The sequence below is a fragment of the Sinohyriopsis cumingii genome, chromosome 8 (genome assembly GCF_028554795.1).
Source record: "Sinohyriopsis cumingii isolate HCF-2022 chromosome 8, ASM2855479v2, whole genome shotgun sequence".
Taxonomy (NCBI): Eukaryota; Metazoa; Mollusca; class Bivalvia; order Unionida; family Unionidae; genus Sinohyriopsis; species Sinohyriopsis cumingii.
Genome location: NC_142968.1, coordinates 42,714,509 through 42,728,805, shown reverse-complemented (window position 1 = coordinate 42,728,805; position 14,297 = coordinate 42,714,509). Strand labels below are relative to the sequence as shown.

At 32.0% G+C, this 14,297-nt stretch overlaps 1 protein-coding gene across 1 annotated transcript in view; it reads left to right on the top strand.

Annotated features, from left to right (window-relative positions):
• The window catches only part of LOC149793380 (neural cell adhesion molecule 2-like), a 38,972-nt gene extending 24,984 nt beyond the window's left edge, over positions 1–13,988 (top strand). The window contains exons 11-12 of the mRNA XM_089967358.1: positions 5,748–5,849; positions 8,901–13,988. Of these exons, the coding sequence (XP_089823484.1) occupies positions 5,748–5,849; positions 8,901–9,035 (237 nt within the window). The 3' untranslated portion in view covers positions 9,036–13,988. The remainder of the gene's footprint in view (positions 1–5,747; positions 5,850–8,900) is intronic.
• The last annotated feature ends 309 nt before the right edge of the window (positions 13,989–14,297 follow it).

The window sequence follows — 14,297 nt, the reverse complement described above, 5'->3', positions numbered from 1 at the left end:
TACAACGTCATCAAATGTGGAGATCTTTATTTCAAATCAAAGGAGCAGGTAGACTTCTTGATAAATGATGAATTGCTTCATTTTGCCAGCAAATATGATCTTTCTAGGCTAAAGCTTCTCTATCGAAGCCAGAAATAGTATTAGGATTATTATTCAGGTAAACAAGAAGTGGTAAATATGTTGATCAAAGTCAAGGGTTTGGGAGATTTCCACGTGAATTTTACAGACCATTGTACTGTAAATAACCTAGGTTCGTTAGATCATTCTAGAAGGTTATTTTCCATTAGGTAATGGTTGTTTTTAGAAAATGCTAATTTTTAGAAAATGCTAATTGTGACCTGAGGTCAAGAAGAGAACTATTTTATCTTGTGACAGTGAGGATTTTACCAGTCGTGATTTAACTTCGAGCATTTTAAGTTGTATTATGTTTTGACCAGTTTGGGATGAATTTTATTTTCTTCAAATTATTGAATTCAAGTGATTATTTTCTCTGAAAATGCAAAAGTGATCTGATAAAATTACTGGAATGAAACATTCTTATGAATTTATACTGAATTAAAATCTATAATAATACGTATGTGATTCAACAAGAGACTGTTGACGCATCTGTACTTCGTAGATTTAACGGACACGTCATCACGTTCAATATTAAATCTCTTCTGAGTTTTATTAAGGACGTTTTTATTACTAGAACTTGTGTCTTTAATTCATGGATTTTTGGAGTTAATTTGCAATACCGTAAGTTCTTTTTTCTCATTTTTAGGTAAATAAATTATTTGTTAAATTTTACAACACTTATTATTTTCAATAATTTCTGTTGCTTATTTGTTAGAGCATAGACTCGTAACATTACATACATTTATACGTGTTTGCATATTCGATGTGTATTATATTCATATGATAACTTCATGTGTGATATACGATACACGTTTAAAATGATTATACCTCCTCTGGAAGTTGGATAGGTGTGTTGTCTTGACAACATGATAATCACATACTTATATCTTCTTATTAGATGTTGCTTTAGTAATAAATACACCACTGATGTTGTTTTATTCACATAACATAGGTCTTGTTTTAATTCAAAACAAATTTGCAGGTTAATAACCCTATTGGAATGCTTTTATTTAGTATTATTTGTATGTTTTTGTTTGCGTATACGTTTTACCCATATTATGATTTTGAATACAAATATAATGTTATTTCTTTATAAAGAAAGACTGATTAGTTGATACGTGATCGATCTGACGAATTCGAATAGATCTTTCTCACTTTGCGTTACGGGGTCACAGTGGCAGTTGCTAAAGCAAGCAAGTTTGTTTTATCATGTAACATTGGTCATTATTTAATAGAAATAAAATCTTTAGTCTTCCATGCAGGTCAATATTGCCCTTCTAGTGCTGATAGTGTACCTCCGTTAGTTGGACACACAGGACAATATAATTTTATATACACATATACACACACACGTCTAAAAATCTGCATAAATTCCTATATAGCTTCCTTATTGAAGTTTTGGAACACTTTACCGGATCCATCACATAGAACAGAGTATTCAGTACTTAAACATAAAATTGCACCTACATATAATCATTTCCCTCAGTATTATTACACTGGTAACAGAACAGCATAAATTATTTATAATATAATAACAAACAGCAACAATGATTTATTTTGATTTTTTATGCTGATAGCTTATTGTGCATATGTAAAAAGAACTACGAGACTGCCTACCATCACATTTTTAGTTGTAAGAAATGTACAGTACCAAGTACGATTGACACAAAACAATGAACAAATTCAAACACAAGAACGTGAACCAAAAATGTATTTACAGACTATTTCGTTGTATTGAAACGTGTGTTACATAATATAAACCTAATATATATGAGGAAAAAAGCAAATCATGGCAAATAAGGAATTCCAATTTGCCAAGAAGATTTTTCTTTTGCAACAACGTCATCGCATCTCCTCGAGGAAGACGCCATGTACCTGTCCCCACTTCTCGGTCAGATTATCCAGATTTTAAATGCTTTTCGTGTTCAGATTTTGGTATGTTGCTTATACACTAGAAAACTGCACTTCAAACCATATGGCGCCTTTCAAATCGTCCCAACCCACCCCACCTACATATTTGATAAAGGGATTCAGCCTAAATCCATTTCGAGTTTAAATCATGCATGGAGGATATGGCGAAGTTTTGGATGCTATGCTCCTTTTGTGATCCTGTCACGACGCTGGATTCATGCGTCGGTTCGTGTCATGGTGTATATGCATACCTCGGAATAGTCGATAGTATTCCGCAATTTTCGGCAACACTTTGGAGGCATAAGATGTCCCGTGACACTAGTAAAGCAAGATACAGCAAGATATCTCGTGACACTAGCAAAGCAAGATAAAGCAATATATCTCGTGACACTAGCAAAGCAAGATACAGCAAGATGTCCCGTGACACTAGCAAATATGCCTCGCTTTCCATGGTTTCGCGACAATCTTATAAAACACGGAACTCCCTCAAAATTGTAGGACATAACAGATAGTAAAATTTAGCGACGTTGGCCTTGTTATCAGTCATAGAGTACCCAAAGAGGGCCTTGCTTTTACAGTATGCTATTTTGCTGATTAGCATAATTGTTCTCTTTCTCTGACATTATTGCCTCAGTATCATTTACCTATGTCATGCCACACTCATATAACTGCAAATGTCTGACGTGTCACGTTTGCGGCTGCAGATCATTTTACAGAACGATCTTTTGACTATCGAGCGGCATTTTAATTTTTGACAGGTTCAAAGAAACAAAATTGTATGACTAAATATTTGGAACTTTTTATTCCTAGTATAAGGATGGCTTTTCTAAAATTGTTTCGGGAAGTTAAAAACTGGGTCACCCGATGTTAACATGCAACTGCATCCTCGTATTGACAAATTTTGCATAGTACATATGCCACAGTGTAAATTTTAGTGAACGCAAATTTCCTAAAAATAACCATATATTTAAGACTTAAAATACCTTTAAAAAGATATTATGTCCGAAGAACATAAATGTTTTTGAGCAATTATAATGATAAGTATTTATTTAAGCATCTATTTACGGTGCGAGGGTAAGTTTACTCTATGAAGATAAAACAGTTTAAAAATTATTGGAAAACATGATTTTGTTTAAGTTTATACTGTTTTTCTTCCGTCAATATGCAGAGGGTGAATATCACACTTTCATGTATTTCAAATATCACAAAGTCATAAAATATGCCGGCCGACATATATCCATTTACCTACATATAAATTCGTTTGGAACTGTACTTCAGTACATTACCACAAGTAATTCAAGCAAAATTAGCAGACACCATTCTGACACAATGTTATTTTAATTATGTACAAATGCAATAAAATACGGCCGCCGTTCCTAACCTTTAGGACAGATGGTAGTATCACTTTATATGAATCATGCTGGTATGTTTGCCTTTCAATGTTTATCAAATAGCTTGATCTTCTCTAAGGCATGGTCAATGCTACTGAAAACAGATTTTAAAAAAATAACCGTTCCTCTTTGAATACCTTTGAGAAAGAGTTAAAGCAAACAAATGGAAAGTTTTTCTTCTTAAAGGCTTCTCAAGGCTTTGAAAATAATGCTGATCCGTCATTAAGTATATCCGTCATTAAGTATATCCGTCATTAAGTATATCCGTCATTATTTAAGTATATCCGTCATTAAGTATATCCGTCATTAAGTATATCCGTCATTAAGTATATCCGTCATTATTTAAGTATATCCGTCATTATTTAAGTATATCCGTCATTAAGTATATCCGTCATTAAGTATATCCGCCATTAAGTATATCCGTCATTATTTAAGTATATCCGTCATTAAGTATATCCGTCATTAAGTATATCCGCTGTTATTTAAGTATATCCGTCATTAAGTATATCCGTCATTATTTAAGTATATCCGTCATTATTTAAGTATATCCGTCATTATTTAAGTATATCCGTCATTAAGTATATCCGTCATTAAGTATATCCGTCATTATTTAAGTATATCCGTCATTAAGTATATCCGTCATTAAGTATATCCGTCATTAAGTATATCCGTCATTATTTAAGTCTATCCGTCATTAAGTATATCCGTCATTAAGTATATCCGTCATTAAGTATATCCGTCAATATTTAAGTATATCCGTCATTAAGTATATCCGTCATTAAGTATATCCGTCATTAAGTATATCCGTCAATATTTAAGTATATCCGTCATTAAGTATATCCGTCATTAAGTATATCCGTCATTATTTAAGTATATCCGTCATTAAGTATATCCGTCATTAAGTATATCCGTCATTAAGTATATCCGTCATTATTTAAGTCTATCCGTCATTAAGGATATCCGTCATTAAGTATATCCGTCATTAAGTATATCCGTCATTATTTAAGTATATCCGTCATTAAGTATATCCGTCATTAAGTATATCTGTCATTAAGTATATCCGTCATTATTTAAGTATATCCGTCATTAAGTATATCCGTCATTAAGTATATCCGCCGTTATTAAAAACGAAGAGCACGTATTTTAACAGCTCTTCTCTAAAACCTATTAACAAAATCAAACTAAATTAAAAACAAACAAAATCAGGGAGACTTCATTTTAAATGTACTTGAATTATTCAGATCCACATTAAAATAATGATTCAGTTACTTTAAAAACACAAATCTGTAAATGACTTTTATTAAATATAGCAACATGATGAAGTGGATCAAATTATTAAAAGACGTCATATTTACCCTGTTATCTTGTCAATTACAAAGGCACTTAGCTAACTGGGCACATTTTATTCGGGTGATAGATCTCAGACACTACGTGGTTGATCGTTTTTCCATCAAATATTACAAATTCTTCTTTAATTTTGCATCCCTCCCCCCACAAATGCCGATGTTGTGCTTCGGAGTTTCAACCAGTGCAAGGGTCTGTTGTCTATCATTGTCTCCGACAGTAATATTTTTTTATGGACCACGTCGTACGCATGTAAATCATATTTGCCTACTGCACAATATAAGATAAATAACATCAGCATAGTAAGACAGATAATAATAATAATAATAATAATAATAATAATAAGCCAAAGAAAACTCTTTAACCAGCGTGCCGTCATCGACAACACCTATCCAACAGTACAATCTCAATCATCGACCCAAATTCCGAAAATCACATTTCCGCGCGAATTGAAGCACACAAGAGTCAGTGATGTTGGAGGGCAGTATATTTCGGTCCCAGACACAACCAAGCGGTGTTTTAGTAAACATTTATTAGGGAGATGCAGCCTTTGAAGGTGGTTTTAGGCACTCCGATGGCGGTCGTTGGTAACAATAGCAACAACTGCGACTCCACTTCATTATCGTCATCATCAGCAACAACAACAAGAGCGACGACGACGACAAAAACGATAACGCTGCTACTACTAATAGCGGCAATAGTCTTCTTTCTTCGCCTTCTTCTTCTTCTTCTTCTTAAAGTTTCAACCTGAATCACTTGTATGATGGTATTTTTGTCAGTGCTACAATCTGTCTTAGAAGATATGCGACACTCCTTTTCTAAATATGTTTTAATAATAAATTATGGACACTTTTATTAAACCATGGTACATAAAAATGTAAATATATATATATATATATATATATATATATATATATATATATATATATATATATATATATATATATATATATATATATATATATATATATATATTTGTTTCAGTATATGAATATCAACAACACATATGCTACAGTTCAACAACGTACGTCAACCTCAAATTCAAACAGCTATATTCACGGGGAGACGGAGTCAGAAAATACGCAGGTAAACGTTTCCCACTCCCCTTTACCTTCTCCACCTTCAATGCCATGGGTTATATCATGACCTGAACATCGTGCGTGTACATGTAAGGTCTGTTACAGTCGATTTGGCGTACGTAACGTATCGATTTAGTTTCCTTCAAGGCGCAGAATATATTCATTTTTGAAGGTACTGCAGCCATTCAGACATAATTGAACTCGAAATCTACAGCAAAATTGCAAACTGACCCACCATTGCAATACTGAATTACTGTCCACCATTGCGATACTAGACCACTGTCCACCATTGCGATACTAGACCACTGTCCACCATTGCGATACTGAATTACTGTCCACCATTGCGATACTAGACCACTGTCCACCATTGCGATACTAGACCACTGTCCACCATTGCAATACTAAATTACTGTACACCATTGCAATACGAAATTACTGTACACCATTGCAATACGAAATTACTGTACACCATTGCAATACTAAATTACTGTACACCATTGCAATACGAAATTACTGTACACCATTGCAATACGAAATTACTGTACACCATTGCAATACGAAATTACTGTACACCATTGCAATACTAAATTACTGTTCCATTTCGATGTAGGAGAGGATTGGTCTCAATTCTTCAGCCTCACTCTCTCTCTCACTGTACTGATTTGTCAGTCAGCATGTCAGTCTTACCTCAATTGATCCAGATCTCTCGATCTCTCTTCGTTGTTCAGTCAGCATGTCAGTTTCGCCTCAGTGGATCCAGAGCTCTGTTTTCGCTTGTATGTGGTAAAAACGGCAGACAAAGCCAACCCACACAAGCAGACATACAGACAGAAAGACAGAGACAGAGACAGACAGGAACAGAGAGAGAGAAATGACCAATTTAACAATTATCCGTAAAGCATATTAATGGATTGGATCAATTGTAAATAACTTTATTTCGTCATTTTACTTAACGTATTCCCCACTCGTTTTTATGTACTCACTGGTTATCGAATTTTCACTGTTTGGGACATTAGGTATGCGATGCTTGTAGCTCTCTTCTTTCTTAATTCCAGCCAATTGTACGTTCCCGTGTCCCTACCCATTGTTTGAATCGATATGACTAAGTCTAGAAAGTCATCAAAAAAAGCAATGTACAAAATGAATGATTGGGAATAAAAGAAACGGCTGAAAACTAAATTTTGTAGCAGACACACTGAACAGGGAGGTGAAGAATTCATTTCCATCACCAATAAACAGTTTTATTAATCATTGTTAACTCCTTTGAAAACACAAGCATGTGTATATGTACGGGGTATAGCTAAAATAAATGCACAATATCCATGCTGTATTTTTCTTATACCATTCGCTGTAGAAATATTTCATTCAAAGGAAACTCGACAAGCAAAGGCTCCTCTTAATTAAAATGTACACATGCATATTAATTAATACGTACATATTGCATATGTTATATTAATTAAAATGTATTCATGCATATTAATTAAAACGTACATATTGCATATGGTATATTAATTAAAATGTATACATGCATATTAATTAATACGTACATATTGCATATGTTATATTAATTAAAATGTATTTATGCATATTAATTAAAACGTACATATTGCATATGTTATATTAATTAAAATGTATACATGCATATTAATTTAAACGTACGTATTGCATATGGTATATTAATTAAAATGTATACATGCATATTAATTAATACGTACATATTGCATATGTTATATTAATTAAAATGTATACATGCATATTAATTTAAACGTACGTATTGCATATGTTATATTAATTAAAATGTATTCATGCATATTAATTAAAACGTACATATTGCATATGGTATATTAATAAAAATGTATACATGCATATTAATTAATACGTACATATTGCATATGTTATATTAATTAAAATGTATACATGCATATTAATTTAAACGTACATATTGCATATGTTATATTAATTAAAATGTATACATGCATATTAATTAAAACGTACATATTGCATATGGTATATTAATTAAAATGTATTCATGCATATTAATTAAAACGTACATATTGTATATGGTATATTAATTAAAATGTATACATGCATATTAATTTAAACGTACATATTGCATATGTTATATTAATTAAAATGTATTCATGCATATTAATTCAAACGTACATATTGCATATGGTATATTAATTAAAATGTATACATGCATATTAATTAATACGTACATATTGTATATGGTATATTAATTAAAATGTATACATGCATATTAATTAATACGTACATATTGTATATGGTATATTAATTAAAATGTATACATGCATATTAATTAATACGTACATATTGTATATGGTATATTAATTAAAATGTATACATGCATATTAATTAATACGTACATATTGTACATGGTATATTAATTAAAATGTATACATGCATATTAATTAATACGTACATATTGTATATGATATATTAATTAAAATGTATACATGTATATTAATTAATACGTACATATTGTATATGGTATATTAATTACAATGTATACATGGTATATCAAAGCTATACGTAATGCTATATATCGTATCGTTTTATCCGATTTACCTTAGCAGGCATCCATTACAAAAACCGAGACATTTTTCTCCGATTGGATTTAAATGTGATAAATGTTGTATACTATTCACAGTAATGTTGGGCATTTCGTCCGGGGTTGGTAACATATCTTGTCAACTAATGTGTATGTATGTATGTATGTATGTATGTATGTATGTATGTATGTATGTATGTATGTGTGTGTATGTATGTATGTATGTATCTATGTATGTGTGTGTGTGTATGTATGTATGTATGTATGTATGTATGTATGTATGTATGTATGTATGAACTGTATATAAAAGAAATCGATTGTGTGTACCAAAATGGTTGCACAGCCGTTGAACAGTATCAAGCAGGAATGAATGTGTGAAATTACAAATCTGACAATATAATTAACTCTGACCGTGCTTCTTAAATATATCACTGACAAAATTTGAAGCAGTCTAAATTGAAATACTGAATTTAGATATTTTCATAGGCGAAAAAAATTGAAGAGCTGAACTACGCAGAGCTTGAGTTGAGTTCTAACGCACACGATGAAGACAGCAGCCTCGTCATTCGAGGGTCCCCATCCAATACAACCTATACAGAAGTAGTAGTCTTTACCCGATAAAAGGTCCAAGTCAATCCCATGCCCAGCCATGGAACACAGAAACGGTTCGAGGTGCAATGGAACATTTTGGTGTTTCTGTACACGTTTAAAACATTGCCAATTTTCGTATATCTGAATTCAATATAAGGGTTTGTCAAGTGCATATAGTTTGTCAGATAAATAATTGTACAGCATTTTTCCACACACAGTGGTGAACTTAACAATGTATATTCGATCTGAATAACGTTAATGAAGGCATGATGCCATTGCATTGAATTTCCCGGTGAAATGTCTTAAAGATAATTTTTAAAAAGTCAATCTTTTATAAATGTGCGGTCCTAGAGCTTTATTAGTAACTGAATTTATATAGTAGCACAGTAGGAACACTAAACGTCGACGAACACTTGTTACATAACATCTACAACTTGGAGTCTATCCTTATGCATCTATAGTTTGGAGTCTATGCGTATATTTTAATTAGGTTTTCCACACCAATTCGTACAGGCAATATAGAATCAGATAACAATAGGTATCACATGACTAAAGTGTAATTTGATTTAATATAACCATGTCATGATTTTTCTTTAGGTTAATATGCACATGTAAGATTTTTCTTTACAGGTAACGTGTATAATAACATGCTATAACGCTATAAGCTCATGCTACTCAAAGGACAACGACAGAGGGATTGGAATGCCTTTGAAAGTAATATCATTGTGTGACACTATTCTGAGGTTTAGTCAAATAAAACTATGTTTTCTTAAGGTGGCAAATAGAAGGTTATATATGTGCTCCTTTCAAAGTCTTCGATTTTTGTATCGCCTTGTTTCTCACTAAATCCTAAGTTTATTGCATAACTACCGTGCTGTTTAATTTAATATAGCCATATAATATGTTGCCAAAACTATACACGTTTCATTGCATCTTTTGACATCAAAAATAACGACATGACGTCATATAGGTGCAACAAAACAAAAAAAGAACAGAATGTAAATGTGTTTCAGAATTGCAGGCTACCAGCCAATAGTAACAGAAAATGTACACATCCACCTTGCAGAACAAACGTAATATAACCTTCTTTGACTGATTTGTTAGTGGAAAAAACAGTATACAAATCTTTAAAACATTAAATTTAGCCTATTTTCATACTTGATGCGACACTTATAAGTATCTATATCAAAGTATTAATATAGCCAATTAGTTTAATATGGTTTTGCCTTTTATCATATAGTAGTTATACATATAGTAGTTATAGGTTACTGCATTTGTATGGGGAAATATGAACGAGTTTTTTTGGATGGAATACTTCACGACCTTGGGAGGGCTGTATATCCATCCGACAAAACGAGTTCATATTTTCCCATATAAATGCAGTAACCTTTTTATTGTATGCTCATTTTGTTATTCTACATAAGACTTAATTATATAAACAAAATACACTCCAAGAAACAACGTAAATGGATGCATGACGTATTCCAAAGTAAATACACAAGCGCAAATTCATAATTACACAACAAAACCATTATTAATTCATACATAACTCCGCCCTGATAAATCTGAACTTAGTCGCCCGCTCGACATAACTTTCGAAACAAAATGGCGTGTCTAGTTAAAATTGTAATTATGGTTCATAACGTGAATGAATGCGCATTGCAACAACTTTTCCATCTGATCTGGAATGAATATTTTTTGGTATTTTGTTTCGATTCTACGAAAGTTCGTGATTTTGGACTGGATTCATCTGTGCAAATTGTACATGAAAATACATCGGATTGAAGCAGCGCTTGATAAGCGTGTTTACATCTGCAAGTGTGTTTGTTCTGTCATTGACTATTTGAAATCATAATGTGGGAAAAGTATGAAGAGTTTCAATTGCAATTATCAAAAAGATGCTATGGAATTCAATGAATGTTAAAGATCAATTGTGCATGTTAGAAAAAGACCGCATCTTCGTTTTCTAAAATAACATGATTAGATTATCACCTTTAACTTCATTGCATCACTATCTACTTTTTGCATTAAATGAAACATAAAAATATAGAGCTTGAATCTACTGTAAATTAATTAACTTTCAGCATACTATTGAATGTATATAGTTACTGTTTGTCTGTACAATTTGCTTGGAAGTAGAGTTTGTGTGCTCAGTAAAAGTAGGGTATGTGTACTCAATAAGTAGAGTGTGTGTACTCAGTATGTAGGGTGTGTGTACTCAATAAGTAGAGTGTGTGTACTCAGTATGTAGGGTGTGTGTACTCAATAAGTAGTGTGTCAGAAAGCATCACTTACTGATCCAAACCTATGTTCCATTTAGGAAGTGTGGAAAAGAACAACTTGCCCATGACTTCAGTTTGAATCCATTTACCTGTCTCACACAACATTTTTTTAAATTCTAAAATAAATCACCATATCTATACCTTCAATGCAGACAGATGACGCAACCTCACTGTATATATATATATATATATATATATATATATATATATATATATATATATATATATATATATATATATATATATATTGAAAAGAATGAGAGAATAAAAATAGAACATATAATGAATGCAAAACCAGATATAAGTATTTTGTTCCGGGTTGTGGGAGGGGGGAGAGACCGAATTTGATATGGCGTTGGCACATACATTTCAGCATGATGACTTCGACATATCCCTACGTCTTATCAAACTCGATCTTTCCGCCCATTCAGAAGAAAACACTTATGTAGTTTTGCCTATGTATGATATCTAACTTGGTGTCTAATTCTTCAAAGAAATCTATTTTTTCTTGATTGGTAATTCAGTATATTATAACTGTTAGTATACTGATCCTGTATCATGTATATTTGCTTCTTTGGTCACAATTCAATAAATATTGAAAGTAATCGTACCATTGCTTTTTTACTTTATCGACTTCATGTACTGTAATTGTACCATTGCTTTTTGGCTTTATTGACTTCATTTACAGTAATCGTACCATTGCTATTTGACTTTATTGACTTCATGTGCTATAATCGTACCGATGCTTTTTGGCTTTATTGACTTCATGTACTATAGTTGTACCATTGATGTTTGGCTTTGTTGACTTCATATACTGTAATCGTACCATTGCGTTTTGGCTTTATTGACTTCATGTACTGTAATCGTACCATTGCCTTTTGGATTTATTGACTTCATGTACTGTAATCGTATGATTGCTTTTCGGCTTTATTGACTTCATGTACTATAGCCGTACCATTGATGTTTGGCTTTGTTGACGTCATATACTGTAATCGTACCATTGCGTGTTGGCTTTATTGACTTCATGTACTGTAACCGTACCATTGCTTTTTGACGTTGTTGATTTCGTGTGGTATAATCGTACCATTGCTTTTTGACTTTATTAGACTTCATGTACAGTAATAGTACCATTGCTTTTTGACTTTATTGATTTCATGTACTGTAATCGTACAATTGCTATTTGACTTTATTCACTTCATGTACTGTAATCGTACCATTGCTTTTTTACTTTATTGACTTCATGTACATTAATCGTACCATTGCTTTTTTGGTTTTTTTGTCTTCATGTACTGTAATCGTACCATTGTTTTTTGACTTTATTGATTTCATGTACTGTAATCGTACCAGTGCTTTTTTACTTTATTAACTACATGTACATTAATCGTACAATTGCTTTTTGACTTTATTGCTTTAATGTATTGTAATCGTACCATGGCTTTTTTGGCTTTATTGATTTCATTTACTGTAATCGTACAATTGCTCTTTTGACTTTATTGATTTCATGTACTGTTTTCCTTTCTTTGCTCTTTAAAACTTGTCGAAACTATCTGGGTTCATTTCTCGACTGAACTCGAACTTTACCATTTTTTTCGTACAATTTTGTTTTTACATACAAATGTGTAATGGAGTTTCTACTACGAATAAAATCGTCTAAATAAGCATTTATATTTTTTATCTATGCGTGTTTAGTAACTGTTGCTTCAACATTTTGGGTTTATTAATGTCGTTGTCAACTCCCGGGGTTTGCAACCTCTATGGGGCTATATTGTTAAGTATATCACTGTAAAAACATTTTCAAATAAATATATGTTATGTATATTTGATTTGATATAAATTTATTTCAATTTAATTGTCAGTTTTAAATTGTTTTTTTTATTACATGATATTGAAATGTAAATGTATTCATTAGAGATGATAGTGTTTTTAGAAAATAGTTTGACCTTGACTGTTAGTTTATAAACACCAGGTGTTGATCTAAATCCTGACCTTGTTTCAGAATTTGTAGCAACCTCTGTAAACAAGTTTTATTTTATTTTAAAATGATTATTTCCAAGATCATGATGAGACTTTGTCTTTAAGATGTACACAATTATTTTATTTTATTTCTTAGAGTAAAAATGATTGGTTTTTGTCAGGGTCACACTGGGTAAACGTGATCTGTAACTAGTACTTGCTTCTAAAACCTTCCAGAAGATGACCACGTGGCCCCTTGTTTACGGTTTAGAAAGACCTTATAACCCATGTTTCGGTGAAATTAATCTCATTAGAAGCTAGGCTGTTAAACTATTAGTTGTATGTTGTGCTGTTTGGAGTAATTTAAAATCACTTGGTTTGGAGTTATTTAAAAATTCTTTGATTCAAAAGGATTAATTCCGTTCTTTTTCTGAAAAAAGCGTGTTCGTGTAATATTATGGAACAAGGACAGATTGTTACAAAGATTTATTCAGATATCAGAAACCGGAGTGATAAATCTTGATTCTACAAGGAACTGTAACTACGGATAACAGCATATGTCGTCGTCTTCCATCTTGGATTCTTCCTCGGGATTCGAACGTGAAATCAGTAGAACATTTTGTTATTAGGACTACTAAAATTTTATTCTTGGATTATTTTAGGATTTGATCCTACAAAACCGTAAGTTCATATTTTTTTCATTTTTACAGATTTTTTCAGGTTAATACATTATTGTATATTTTTCAAAGCTTGTTGTTTTCACTCTTTCTCACATGTTACTGTTTATTCGAGCCTAAACAAGTGACGTAAGAAATTGGGGATCGTCTGGGATTATTTTGAATTTTGGATAGAATATTTCAGAAAACTTTGGCTTTTGAAATCTGAATTCACTAGTTTTTGACAGTTAGTTAAATCGGCTAGCTTTTTTCTAAAATATCATCAAAGGTAGAGAATTTTTTCAACGTTTTACTCAGGAGTGGTTGGACATTTTGAAAATGGAAGAAAACCTAAAAAGGTTGGAATTAGAGATAATACGGGTTCAGTTTCAGATCAAAAA